The following is a 13411-nucleotide window of genomic DNA, read 5'->3' as shown; positions in this document are numbered from 1 at the left end:
ATTTTGACAATTTTCGCGAAAAAAACGGAAAGGAGACAAGTCTTTTATTCACCAATAGTAGCTGTAAGCTGAACATTACTTACCAGGAGTTTCTTTAGCATTGCAATGTATAACAAAAGGCATCTCCAAATTATCGATCACAAGTGATTGTCGATTGTCTCTGAATAATAATTTGTACTGCGAGAAACACCGTTTCACGTCACAGGAAGTAAGTCTTGCGTATTTTAAGAGAGGGTTCATGGGATGTCGCTAAAATGTACATGTTTTTAAATTCAATTGTATATTGGCTATTGTTGAAGAGTAAAGACGCGAATTTAGTGCTCGATTTAACTTAAGACACCTTACGCACGGTATGGTCTTGTCCAACTTTACAACTGTCTACTTTAACAACGAACAAATCTGCAGTGTTGAATTGAAACAGTACCTACCGAGTCAGATAGATAAGAAAGCAGCCAGTCAAAAAATTACGGGTCGCCGCATACAAAAAACAGAACTTGTCAGCAGGTCTAGAATTTGCGGAAGTGACGAATGCAGAAACAAGATACCATAGTACTTACTGCACACAGAAATCTTGTGTAAATAAATATGGGGACAAAAATGTGGAATATTATGCACGGGAAGAGAGAAAAAAGGGATAAAATAAATTAAAAACGTCGTATTTATGTGTTTTTTATGAATATCTTTGAAATATGTATTCACATAAAAATAAACCAAAAATAGGTGTTTTTATGTGAAATAAAACTTCGTTTTTGAGTTACTTTTGGTTCATCCGGGACTTTTAACACAGTTTGGGCCTTCTATTGATACGCAAAAAAAATATTTATTTACCTAAGAATCCGCCCCCTAGTAATGACCGTCAAGTAAAATAACGTCATTAATACGAAATACTTTATTCCAGAGATCAATTTTCTTTTCTATATAGACTTTGTGACAAAAATTTTTAAAGGATCCATTTGATATCTTAAATATGTTTTGAATTTCGGGTATTATTGTTGACAAATCATCCAAAAAATTTTTTTAGAAAATTTAACCTTCACAGAAAATCCTTTATGTTCCAAAAATTTTGAACACAGTAATAACTGGTGTTTTCAACGTGGTATGGCCGTTGTCGAGAAATATGGTGATCTAAGGGAAACAATTCCAGAAATTATTCCTCAGAAGAAGAACAAAGAGATGCACGCAAAGGATTCAAACGTGTCGCAAATTTACCAATTTTGACCACTTTTCTAATCGTAGGTAAATAAATATTTCGATGAATAAAGGAGAGTTCGGTAAAATCGCAAAGGGAATACAAACGTCCCGAAAAATGTACAAAACGAAACAATTTTAAATTTCGCAAAGTGTAAAAGTAGTATCGCTAAATATGTATCAAAAGGAAGCGAAAATTAGAAAAAAAAGGAGACAACGGCACGCGGTGTTCCCAAGCGGTCACCCATCCATAGACAATGGATCGTTAGGTTAGGTTAGCTGTATTATATAGACAGGCAACTCAAATAAAAAAATTGGGGCATTGAAAGCGCCACTCCGTGTCTGGTTGAATAATTACTAAGCACCCCGCTCCCGCCATTAATTTGAATTCAAATTAAATTTCATTTTCTTGAGTTGTCGCACTCCTGCGCTAAACCATCACGTAACACGAAATTGACTAATATTTACATATTAGACATTAGTCAATTTAGTGTTAGCGGATGGTTTAGCGTAAGAGTGAAGACAATTGTAATATTTATATATTAAACACCAAACACTATTAATTTATTACACTTTTAAGTAGGTACTTGTTTTATTTATAAATATATAAGTAAACCTAAATATCCAAAGCTTAAGAGATAGGACTGTTATTCACAAAGTAATTAAACTAAATAAAGTTTTCTAAAACGGCGGTAAAGCTGAATTTATAGTTAACGTACCTGTAACACAGTACCGTGTCGTTACCAATTGAAACCTTACGTGTTGCACATTGGCATTTATAGCAGTGGTCGGAACGATACTACGTACCAAAATATTTTCGTATGCTTTAAATCTTTTACTTTTAGCGTTGAGTGAAGAAATGTAGTAAGAGGCGCAACGCCTGGAGTACGTTCAGAAACCAGATAGGAGTTACGCTGATCGTTCAGAAAGTGTAGTGTGATCACCTTGTACAACACTACCCTTTGTTCAGAAACGCTTGCAAGTCGCCTCAGTGTAACTCTGGAGTGACCTTTCATTACCTCGCTTTTTGGCGCGGTAATAATCACCTGTCATGCGCATTTCATAATTAACTGTCAAATGTCAACAATCGTTGTCCAAATTATTTTATTTTCAGTAAAGTAAATTATTAAATTAATAATGGAAAATGCGTATGTGCCAGTAGTTAACGAAAATGGTTTATATATTATTGAAAATGAAAATGTTGTTTTGCAAAATACTCAAAGTAAGTAGGTACATTATTTTATATATCGATTCCTATTTTAATCCTATCAGGTGGAGAGTTACTGTATCATTCAATTAATGCAGAGTTGCAATCAATATTTGGCATTGAATATTATGAGGAATTACAAAAGCAACTTGCCGATCTTGGACTTCCTTCACCAAACGGGACGAGTACGCCGATGGGAACCAAAGTTTCGTGGAGTCACGAGATGACATTAAAGCTCATTCATTTTTTAAAACTTCACCAAGAAGATTTTAAATCGACCACCATAAAAAATGATGCAGTATATGCGCTAATGAAGGATGAAATGAAGAATGATGGTGGGAACTTTACTACATCCCAGATTAAAGATAAAGTAAAATATTTAAAAATGAGGTATATGAAGAAGAAAGATAATATGAAAGCGACTAGTAGTGGTGCTGCCGCTATACAATTTACTTATTACGAAGAGATGGATGATATTTACGGAAAAAAACCAAACGTTGAGCCCATTGCAGTAGCATCCTCTCTAAGAGGACGCAACTTGGAAGGTAAGGATCTTTTTCTCTCATTATAAGTAAATTTGATTATATTATTATACTTAGACAAAAAGGAAGACAGTGATGACGTTCGATCTCGATCATCTAGTCCGCCTGTTACGGAAACTGCATCAACAACTTCAAGTATCTCTCCAACACCATCAGTTTCCAGGAAAAGGCGTTTCACAGAAGATGATATTGAAAGGCGGCATAAAGAGAGGCTGAGTTTACTTCGAGAGTTGCAGCAAAAATCCATTGAAAATTTCAACATGCAGATGAATAAACTTTTAGACAAATTGTAGGATTATGACAGTAAAATACCGTACACATCCTGTAGAATGTAGTGTATTTTTTCAATATGTAAGAATATGTATTAAGTTCGTAACAGTTTATGTTTATTATTAATGATTAAGTGTTTCATAAAGATATTACAAAATATTTACAAGTATTTAGTCCATAACATCAAATAATCTTTGACACAACTGATCACGTTTATGAGTTCCATTCTCATGAAATAAATTTCCTCGGCCATTATGTTCACGTTCCAAATTCCCTCTTACAAATTGGATACCCTCATTTATAAACTCCTCTACCAATAAATCTTCCGATTCTATACATAAATTGTGCACAACACAACATGCGACAACAGTTGCAGGAATCAAATCTTGTCTATTCATATCTAAAAATTTAAGTCGCCGTAGTCGTCCAAATAAAAGGCCAAATGCCCTCTCTATACTTTGTCTGGTCTGAGATACTCTCAAATTAAAATTTCTTTTTGCTGCATTCATATTTCCACTGTTGATGTATGGAGGTATGCACCATGACAAACAAGGATATGCCTTATCGCCTAAAATAAACTCTCCATTGGGAAAATATTCCATAACATTTTCAGTAACCGCATTATATATGTCGGAATTGCGGAATATTCGAGTATCGCTTACAGATCCAGGATAACCCACGAATACATCAGTGAATTTTAATGAAGCATTGCAAATTCCTTGCAGTGTAATTGCGTAATGGCATTTTCTGCATATATATACCTCTGGGTCATCTTTGGGGGCTTTTATTGGAATAAACGTTCCATCTACTGCTCCAATAACACCGTCAATGCCTGCAAGATTGGAGAATTTTTCTTTAACTGCTTCTACCTGTTCGCCTGTTGGCCAAACTATAACTTTTGGCGCAATGTTATTCAACGCTTTGATGATACGGAAAAATGACACACTTAAAGAAGACTTTCCCATATTAAATCTTTCTCCTACTGATCTAAAACGAAGTGCTAGTTATATATGAATGTATTCCATATGTAGGTAGGTACCTAAATGAATCTGGGGTTGCCAATAGCCACAGTACAGCAAGTAATTGTCTATCGATGTCTATTAAAGGTCGTCCCACAATGTCTTTTTTCTTTATTTCATTTGCAATAATTGGTAACAACTTGGTATATGTCACATAATTGATACGGAAATGCATTTGAAATTGTTGTTTACTGAGGTTCGGTATTACCCTTTCCATATAATTCTCAATCCTAATCGGCAACTTTCTCCTTTTTGAAGGTACAGGATCTTCTTCGTCTTCAATATCGATAGCTTCAAACACAAATATTTCTAATTCCGATAGGAATTGTTTAAATAATGAGATTGCCAAGCCACAAATAAGCTTCCTTTTGTTCATATTTAAAATTGTTTGTTTTGCTCGAACTTTCTAACCTTACAAAAATAATTGACAGTAGCATCTCACTCCGTGCGTTTCTAAAGTACAGAGTGACATTGGGCACGTGACATCACTCTACACTTACTTCACACCAAAGAACATCACTTGTTTCTGAACGCACTCCTGTAGTAAAAATCGTTCTATTTCCCTTCTCGCTTCAACGCACGCAAGCTTACCCGTGTGGCACCGAGACTTGGAACCTCACGGGTAAGATTGCGTGCGTTGAACCGAGAAGGGAAATGGAACGATTTTTATTACAGGCGTTGCGCCTCTTACTACATTCTTCACTCAACGCTTTTAGGTAGTACCAGGGGCGGCTCTCTATAAAGAGCCAAGGAGCCATGGCACCACCTCAAGAAATCAGCTAATGATCAATTCTTAAAATATAATTAACAATTAATAATTGTGTCCACTAGACTCTAGAGCATATTGTGTTTTAAAACTTAAAACAAAAAAAAAGAAATGATTTAATAAATTAGATACCAAGAATTCAAATGGTGCTTATTGTGGACTGCAAATACGGTCGAGCCGTGCCAAATCTAAACTGGCTCGTACTTTCCTACAAGTGTGGACTTCCGCGGGGAGTAGAGGGGTGGGAGGAGCGAAACCGCAGTAGCGTTTTATACGTACAACTTGAGCCACCAGAAGTTTGGCTTATAAGCACAATTGAATATTGTGTACGTGTATTACTATGCTTTGCGCTGTTTTCGTGTTTTATTCTTGATAAGTCAAACAATTTTTTTTATTTCTGTGTAAGATTACACTTACGGGACTAATTTTATTGTTACGTAAAATGCATAAAATAAATATTTTTCCATGCATTCTCTGGAAGATAAGGCAATACCGGACTTAAATATTGTTTAAAAATAAAATGTCTAAATTTTCTAAAGAATTGTAGGACACGACTATAGCGATAAATCCGAAAATGAAGGAGTAGGTATTCAAAGAATTAATAAATTTCAGTACTTGTTTAGTATAAAGATTTGAATAGTGTTAAAAAGTGATAGTATAGGGGCCTCATTAATAAAACTGCAAATAAAATTGATGCTATTGTTTATAGATAAGGCTAAAGCCATGGAAACGGATACTTCAAAAAATCGTGAAAAAAGTAACACTTTCCATACGATTTTTGGAAAAAAATTCCGCTAATTCTCATCTAAAACTACACAAAATGAATTACTGAAATGCATGCTTTAAGTATATCATGAAGAAATTTCCAAAGAAATTAAAGGGGCTAAATTTGTTTCCGTCACTGTATGTGAAACTACATAGGTGTCTCACCAACGTCAGCTTCTATTCTAGCCAGTAGACAGATTTTGGAATGTTGTACATAAATATTAGAATTATTCTCTAAATCTACCTAAACAACTGGAATAATATGGAAACAAAAATTTGTAACTAGTAAAATAATGGGGAGGGACGAACAATTTGGCACTACCTTCAACGCAGCTTACGAGCCGCCACTGGGTAGTACTAGATCTATTCGTTGAGTACTGCTCACATGTCGGGCTCTTTGAGGAGGTAGCGTAAATCACCAAAAGTTGTCAATTCTAATGTTTTTCGATACAACACTAAAAAAAAGTATTGCTATATTGATTTCAATACTTTTTTTAAAAACATATCGCAATACTTCGATCGATAATCATTAAGTATCGTGACACATCGCGATATTTCTGGCCACTGATTATAGTTACGCTTAAAGTACTATTACAAACGTTAAGGTAAAAATGTGCAGGAATTTGCCATTAGAGTGAAAATTCTCACATTCTCACCATGGTTTGTTCAAATATTGTTAAGAAAAGATGCGGCATATACATGAAATTTATAAATAATAAACAGAATGGCGGATAGCCTGTGCAATGTACACGTGACACTCTCACAATTATGAAAACTATAAATAGTACTTAATTCTTAAACTTAAATGTATTAAAGTTCTTACGAAAAGGGAACTATAAACCCAGCTTAAACAACCTAAATATAAGAACCTTAAAGATAGGATTGTTATCACAGTAATTAACACACACAAACTTAGTAAAACTTAGCTTATTCAATTGTTAACATATTTACAAAAGCACCACCTTCAACATACACATCAAGTTGAAATTTCTAAATGTTTTAAATCTGCCACCCTTTTTTTAATTTTTTTATTGATTTCATAAATATTCATGGCTTGTATTTTGATCGGGTCTTTTGTGAGTACATTCTCACTCCTGCCTTTTAACATTTTGTTTATATTTTTAGCCCAAGTAAGAGAATGAAAAAGGCTTATTTTCTCACAAATTATATCGAACAAATCATGTTCCTGACATATGCAAGTGAAACTTAAATTTTGTTTTAAGATTACCTTTAAAACGCATTTTATATTTTGCTTGTGACATACTTGCGGCAAAATCTCAGTAAGTATATGAATGGCAGTTTGAAATAGTGTATTAAACATTATTGAAGGAGTTGTCAATGGGCGCCTATTTTCTATCTGATATTCTTGAATAATAAATCTCTCTTTCAAAGATAATTCATTTAACGACCCCACAAGCTGTTTTTTACATAACACACAATTGTTTATTTGTTTTATAATACTTCTCACAACACTTCCTGCAACATATGTTGAAGTGGCAGTTCTTTGTAAGGACTGGTCACTTAATTCACTTGATAAATTAACGTCTGGTACTTCGAAATGCACATCTGATGTTTGTTGTGGAACACTAATCAAACTTTTAAAGGAATCTAACACTGATGAATCGTCTTTTTCACAATTGGCACTAGGTGAATGTACAGAGGTTAAATTATTTAATAACAAAGTTCTAAATGAATATGTAAAAGATTGGCAGGTTGGATTAATGTTCCGGATACCGTGGCTTCTAATAGCTCCAAAAAAGTTTTCTAGAGGATCTTGATTAATATTCCGGCAGGATAAATAGGTGACACCTTCTTTTTGGAATTTCTTCCATAAATACCGAAACCCTTTTAGGGTGTGCACCCAATTATGAATTGTTGGGGGTTTGTACTTGCTGCCATTAGATCGTAAACATCTCATAGATTCAAAAACTTTTAAAGCTTCAAGCCAGAAGTCGAAATGTGGAGAATCCTTGCTAACTGCACATCTGAGTCGGTTCTCTTGCACATACTTTGACCCATTTACGCTATCAAAGCATTTATCCATAAAAAGAACCAACTCTGCAGTTTCTGTAGCGTTAGTAGGTATGTTGTGTGGTGCTGCAAAAAAAATATTTGTATTTAATTGTTACAAAAGTACTTGCAGATGCAAATCATATATGGGTACTGTTACGTAATGTTTGATAGTAACAATTAAAAAAGTGATCAAAGACTCTGTATTATTTTAATGAATCTAGTTTGAAAAAATAGGTAAATTAAATATTTAATAAATTAATAAAAGAATAAATAAACCGAGAAATAAATCAATTCATATACTTACACAGACGTGCTAAACCACGTAATAGAGAAGCCACTCGCTTACTGAAAATTTGGGCAGCATACGCAACTTTCATTTTTTTTCGATTTTGAATATGTAGATTTGTGATTTTATGAAGCATTCTATAATCTGTGTCTTCTTCTACTTGATCAAGGGAAACAAGGTTGGCAATATACTCCCATTTGGCCGTCATAGTTTTTCCCCTTTATTTCATATTCAATATCGTGGTCAAAAAGCAGGTTCCGCATACATTTTAATAAATGTGGAGGGTCATAAAGGGGCACAATTTCCTTATCATTCACTAAAAAACCAAATAATCTATTTTCTTGATCTCTTGACTTGAAAATTCTATTTGTCTCTGAGTACAATAAATTTATAGCGGACCTATTAGGTGCTCCTTGATCACAAACTGTGCCAATTACTTCCAATCCAGCGCTTTGTGCAGCTATGATGTTGGTTTTTAAAGTATGAGCTATCATATCTGATTTCATGCCTCCTTTATTAAAATAAAAAGAAAGAGGCTGCTTCCATTTTTTAAAGATACCGCGAGCCATGAAAACCATACCCTTGTCTGCGATAATTGGAACCTTTGTGGATTCGGTACCGTTATCTTGGAATCCATCAAACGAGTCTGCACCAGTATTATATTGAATTGATGGCTCTAAGGCTATCTCGTCAAAAATAATAATGCAATACCTATTCCGAGGATCCATCTTCTCAGCAGTTAATTTTAAATGATCAAAAATGTGAACATTAACTCCTGCTTTAAAGGGAACCTTGTGCAATAAATTTAACAACGTCTTTCTTGATGGCAATGCAAAAATGAGTTGTAAAAATTTATATCCCTTCGGACTCTGCTTCATTACTGCCAGAGCAAAAGTTTTGTCTGCCAAAGTATACCTTCTACCTTTTGGAGAGATGGCTTGATTTTTTAACTGTCCCATAAAAAAAATAGCTGAAGTTTCATTTAACTTTAGTTTTAAAAAATCTTCTGATAATAGGACATTTTGTGCTTCTTTTAAACGTCGTTTTGTTGTAGCCAGTTCACGATCCAGTCGCTTCGCGGTTTTTCTAATATTTTGTGCCACTCTATAAATCTGTTGGGCTTCTATCGGAACATCCTTGCTGTGTCTTAATTTTCCAGTTTTTAAAATGTTCATTTTCTGTCTTAAACCTGCAAGTAAGGAGGTAAATTAATGGTGCATAATTATTCAAATGAAATTTAGTGAATTACATAGATTATGTAACTCATCCACCACATATTTATTTACTGACTATACCTTATTAGAAATTAATTACCTTTCCGAGAAGATTGAAAACTGCACTTCCGCAATGAAGTATGAGAGGTGTTGCCTGCTTCGACTGATATTGGAATGCAAACAGGAAAACTTGATGTGAATTCTAAAATACACTCAGAATTAAATTGTGGATTTCAAATTTACAACCAAATGAGTTTAGTTTTTGAATAAAAATGACAATATTAATATTTCATTTCAAAAACTATAAACAGTTATGCAGTGTTTTCATGAAACAATAGTAATTAACTTGTTGAAAAAGCACAATTTTCATCTACCAGTAAATTTAATCGCCCAATAAGTACTACAACAACGATTGTGTCAACAATTGGTAATCATGTAATTTACCGGGAGATTCAAGTTATGGGGAGGTGAAAAGACCGAGTCTAACATTGACTAATTTGACTCAAGAGAACACTGCTTTAGTTGTAAATTTAAGATATGCAAATTAATTCAAACTATTTGATTCAATAACATTGCCCTCCAAGGCTAAAACGAACATGTAGCATGTAATATTCATTGAAATTAAAACTATACCTGTAGGCAATGTAGGGGATTCACATTGTGGTGTTGATACAGATGTTGAACATTCTGCTTCTTCCATATCTAAAACACATGTGTTATACTAAAAGAATCACAGCTGACTAGCTAAAATATGCTATTCATAATAATCCATTGGGGTTTTTGTTTATAATCCTAATGTGATTTACTGACTGAAAATTATACCAGTGAAGCGGAATGTATCATACCTTGTCTCTCGCGTTGTCTGCATATTCCAACATTTAGAACAGGTACAGCATCATATTTTAAATTTGACCCTCTCCTGCCACATGGGATGATTGAAGATTCATCAAAATGATTATGGCACACCCTGTATGTTTTATAAATAAAGGTTCGATCTTTCTGATGCAGTAAGGAAGATGAAATAGCATTAAGCCACTGTGTTTGTAACTATAATAAATGCAAAAAACTTCAATATTTATATCTATACCATAATACATCTTAAACTTACATGTGGATCCTTCGGAAATCGATGCATTTTAATACCTTGCCCGCTTCTAACCTTACATGTAGGTACACAACAATAAATAACCATTTTTCTGTTAAAATAATAAGCACTATTTAATTATTAATAGCCAATGTCCTTTATCCTAAAAAAAAAACGACACGCTTGTAAAATATAACGACACGTAAACTTTCACACACGCTTTCACAAACATGAAACTTAGGTTAAGAAAGCATAAATCTCAACACGTGATGTGGCGGGCAAGCGGTTTATTTAAATTTTAAATAAAAGGTAGAAGAGGTGGTAGATAGCAGCGCTAAAGTCGTCTGGTTGACAAACTAATTCCTTGAACCAATTTGTCCATTACAGTTATCCACCCCTGCACCCATCCAAGTACTGACCGCGCCCGACGTTGCTTAACTTCGGTGATCGGACGAGAACCGGTGTTTTCAACGTGGTATGGCCGTTGTCGAGAAATATGGTGATCTAAGGGAAACAATTCCAGAAATTATTCGTCAGAAGAAGAACAAAGAGATGCACGCAAAGGATTCAAACGTGTCGCAAATTTACCAATTTTGAGCACTTTTCTAATCGAACGTAAATAAATATTTCGATGAATAAAGGAGAGTTCGGTAAAATCGCAAAGGGAATACAAAAGTCCCGAAAAATTAACAAAACGAAACAATTTTAAATTTCGCAAAGTGTAAAAGTAGTATCGCTAAATATGTGTCAAAAGGAAGCGAAAATTAGAAAAAAAAAAGGAGACAACGGCACGCGGTGTTCCCAAGCGGTCACCCATCCAAGTACTGACCGCGCCCGACGTTGCTTAACTTCGGTGATCGGACGCAGTGTTGTTAGATGTACGATAATTATCGATTTTGTACGATAAGACTATCGATTGTACCATGTACCATAGTAGGTGTACGATAATCGATAATTTTAATAGCTAGGCAATTTTTTTAATAAACGCACCAGCACAACTTAAAACTTAAATTGAAAGCACCACAGACCGAAAGTGCCGTGAACGCGAAATGCAAATATCCTTATTCCTTATCGCAAAGATCATATTACACCTATTAACTTTGCTTATCGTTATGTGAGATGTCGTTTCTGATTTCTGTTTAAGTCCCTACATTTTTTTCTTAGGGCGGCAAATGTGCGTATTTGCAAAAAAAAAGGTCGGAACAAGTGCAAGACCGGCAAATCGCATTGTATAACAATGAGTCCCCAACGGACCCAACGGTAAATTCCAGAAATGAAATGACTAATGAGTTGCCTCAGTCGTCAGTTCTTATTTGTTCTATCAGCTACGAGCAAAAAAAACGTTCTATCAACTTTTATTGTACCTACCTATTAGTATTACAGTATCGTTATTCGGCTATCGTTCTTTGTTAATATTTGCTTGCGCGTCGTAATAAACATGTCAAATTCGGAATCTGAGAGTGAGAGGTGTTCAACACCTGAATATAAAAAAAGGAAACGCGGTGAAAGTTCAAACACTGTATCAAAAACGCATCGAAAACAACAATACCGCGCAGAATGGGAGAAAGACTCTAGGTTTAAGGGTTGGCTCGTCAAGAGCAAAGGTGAATATTTATTATATTTACGATATTGTATACTTTACTTACCTATTAAATTTCACTTCTAGAGGGCGAAAAGGCTAGGTGCCGTGCCTGCAATGCAGAATTTACTGCGGAAATCACGGTGATTAAAAATCATGCAAAGTCGTCAAAGCATATCTTAAAAATAAAGGCAGCTCCAAATACAACAATTGCTAGTATGTTGAATAAGCGTGAAAATGAAATTTCTTTGCAAACTCAAAGCAAAGCTGCCGAAATTAAGATCACAGGATTTTTAAGTGAACATAACATCTCCTTTAATTCAGCTGACCATCTCACAAATCTAATTAAAAGTTGTTTTCCTGATTCGAAAATTGCACAAGGTATGTCATTAGGAAGAAGGAAAGCTACTCAAATATCAAAACATGTAATAGGTGCCTGCGCCGAAGAAGAAATTATTTCATATTTAAAGTGCAACAAATTCAGTTTAATAATAGACGAATCGACAGACATTTCATCTGTGAAAACTTTGTGTATTTGTGTTCGTTTTTTCCATCCCAAAATCTGTAAAATTACCACGCTTTTTTGGAAACTTTTACAAATTTTTTCTGGTGATGACCCTGACAAAGCAAATCTAGGTGCTACTAGTCAAAGGCTATATGAAGAAATAATTGGACTCCTTTCAAAAAACTCCATCCCCCTCAAGAACATGATAGGTTTCGCTTCGGATGGCTGTAACACCATGTTTGGGAGTAAAAACTCAGTGGCAAGCAAATTAGCGAACGATATTCCAGGATTGATGCTTCAAAAATGCGTATGTCATTCTTTACATTTGTGTGCGAGTGAGGCATGCAAACATTTACCAAGAAGATGTGAGGACTTGGCCAGAAACGTTTATGGCTTTTTCAAACATAGTGCCAAAAGGCAAGCGATGTTTAAAGAATTTCAGGATTTCTGCAATACCGAGCCTCATAAAATTCTAAGACCAGCACAAACTCGATGGTTGTCATTGTTGCAAGTAGTTAAACGAATCTTGGAACAGTGGGAGCCATTGAAATTATTTTTTAACGCTTGTTATTTGGAACATCGCCTTATAGCCAGCGAGGAAATCCATATTGCTCTCAATAAAAAAGAGATTAAATTATTCTACATTTTTTTGGAATGGGTTCTTCCAAAATTTGTTGACTTGAATAAGTACTTTCAAAGTGAAAATGTCGTAATTTCACACTTACATGACAAGATGGTTATGTGTTACAAGGAATTATTATCAGCTTTTGTGGAACCAAATTACATACACAAAACAGACATTGGCAAAATTGATCCAAGTGATACCACCCACTTTCTGCCAATTGCAAACATGTATCTGGGCATTGGAGTGTTTCAAAATATTGACTCGTTGGAGCCTGAAATCAAGATGGATTTTCTTGAACGCTGCCGTAAGTTTTTGATCACATCCTGCCTCGAAATTAAAAAACGATAG

The 13411-nt window shown here is 34.7% G+C and overlaps 3 protein-coding genes across 3 annotated transcripts; 2 read left to right on the top strand and 1 right to left on the bottom strand.

Annotated features, from left to right (window-relative positions):
* The first annotated feature begins 2057 nt into the window (after positions 1-2057).
* Positions 2058-3360, top strand: LOC116167078. The gene is made up of 3 exons (XM_031482319.1): positions 2058-2410; positions 2461-2940; positions 2995-3360. Exons 1-3 carry the CDS (start codon positions 2326-2328, stop codon positions 3228-3230), a joined length of 801 nt encoding a protein of 266 aa, XP_031338179.1. The 5' UTR covers positions 2058-2325; the 3' UTR covers positions 3231-3360.
* On the bottom strand, positions 3307-4759 carry LOC116167070 (protein ALP1-like). The gene is made up of 2 exons (XM_031482311.1): positions 4247-4759; positions 3307-4194 (listed from the first exon to the last, which is right to left on the bottom strand). Exons 1-2 carry the CDS (start codon positions 4600-4602, stop codon positions 3378-3380), a joined length of 1173 nt encoding a protein of 390 aa, XP_031338171.1. The 5' UTR covers positions 4603-4759; the 3' UTR covers positions 3307-3377.
* A 7033-nt stretch (positions 4760-11792) lies between these two features.
* Positions 11793-13411, top strand: LOC116164542 (zinc finger BED domain-containing protein 5-like). The gene is made up of 2 exons (XM_031478741.1): positions 11793-11958; positions 12021-13411. Exons 1-2 carry the CDS (start codon positions 11793-11795, stop codon positions 13409-13411), a joined length of 1557 nt encoding a protein of 518 aa, XP_031334601.1.

The sequence above is a fragment of the Photinus pyralis genome, unplaced genomic scaffold (genome assembly GCF_008802855.1).
Source record: "Photinus pyralis isolate 1611_PpyrPB1 unplaced genomic scaffold, Ppyr1.3 Ppyr1.4_LG1, whole genome shotgun sequence".
NCBI classification, from domain to species: domain Eukaryota; kingdom Metazoa; phylum Arthropoda; class Insecta; order Coleoptera; family Lampyridae; genus Photinus; species Photinus pyralis.
Note: the sequence above shows the minus strand (reverse complement) of the source record. Positions and strands in the feature narration are given on the sequence as shown.

What these genes read in the sequence shown, in the direction of transcription:
- LOC116167078 (XM_031482319.1), top strand. Translation starts at nt 2,326, where the DNA reads ATGGAAAATGCGTATGTGCCAGTAGTTAACGAAAATGGTTTATATATT. An exon ending in TGTTTTGCAAAATACTCAAA is followed by an intron (nt 2,411 to 2,460) that starts GTAAGTAGGTAC and finishes TAATCCTATCAG; the next exon opens with GTGGAGAGTTACTGTATCAT. An exon ending in AAGAGGACGCAACTTGGAAG is followed by an intron (nt 2,941 to 2,994) that starts GTAAGGATCTTT and finishes TATTATACTTAG; the next exon opens with ACAAAAAGGAAGACAGTGAT.
- LOC116164542 (XM_031478741.1), top strand. Translation starts at nt 11,793, where the DNA reads ATGTCAAATTCGGAATCTGAGAGTGAGAGGTGTTCAACACCTGAATAT. An exon ending in TTGGCTCGTCAAGAGCAAAG is followed by an intron (nt 11,959 to 12,020) that starts GTGAATATTTAT and finishes TTTCACTTCTAG; the next exon opens with AGGGCGAAAAGGCTAGGTGC.
- LOC116167070 (XM_031482311.1), bottom strand. Translation starts at nt 4,602, where the DNA reads ATGAACAAAAGGAAGCTTATTTGTGGCTTGGCAATCTCATTATTTAAA. An exon ending in GCAACCCCAGATTCATTTAG is followed by an intron (nt 4,195 to 4,246) that starts GTACCTACCTAC and finishes ACTTCGTTTTAG; the next exon opens with ATCAGTAGGAGAAAGATTTA.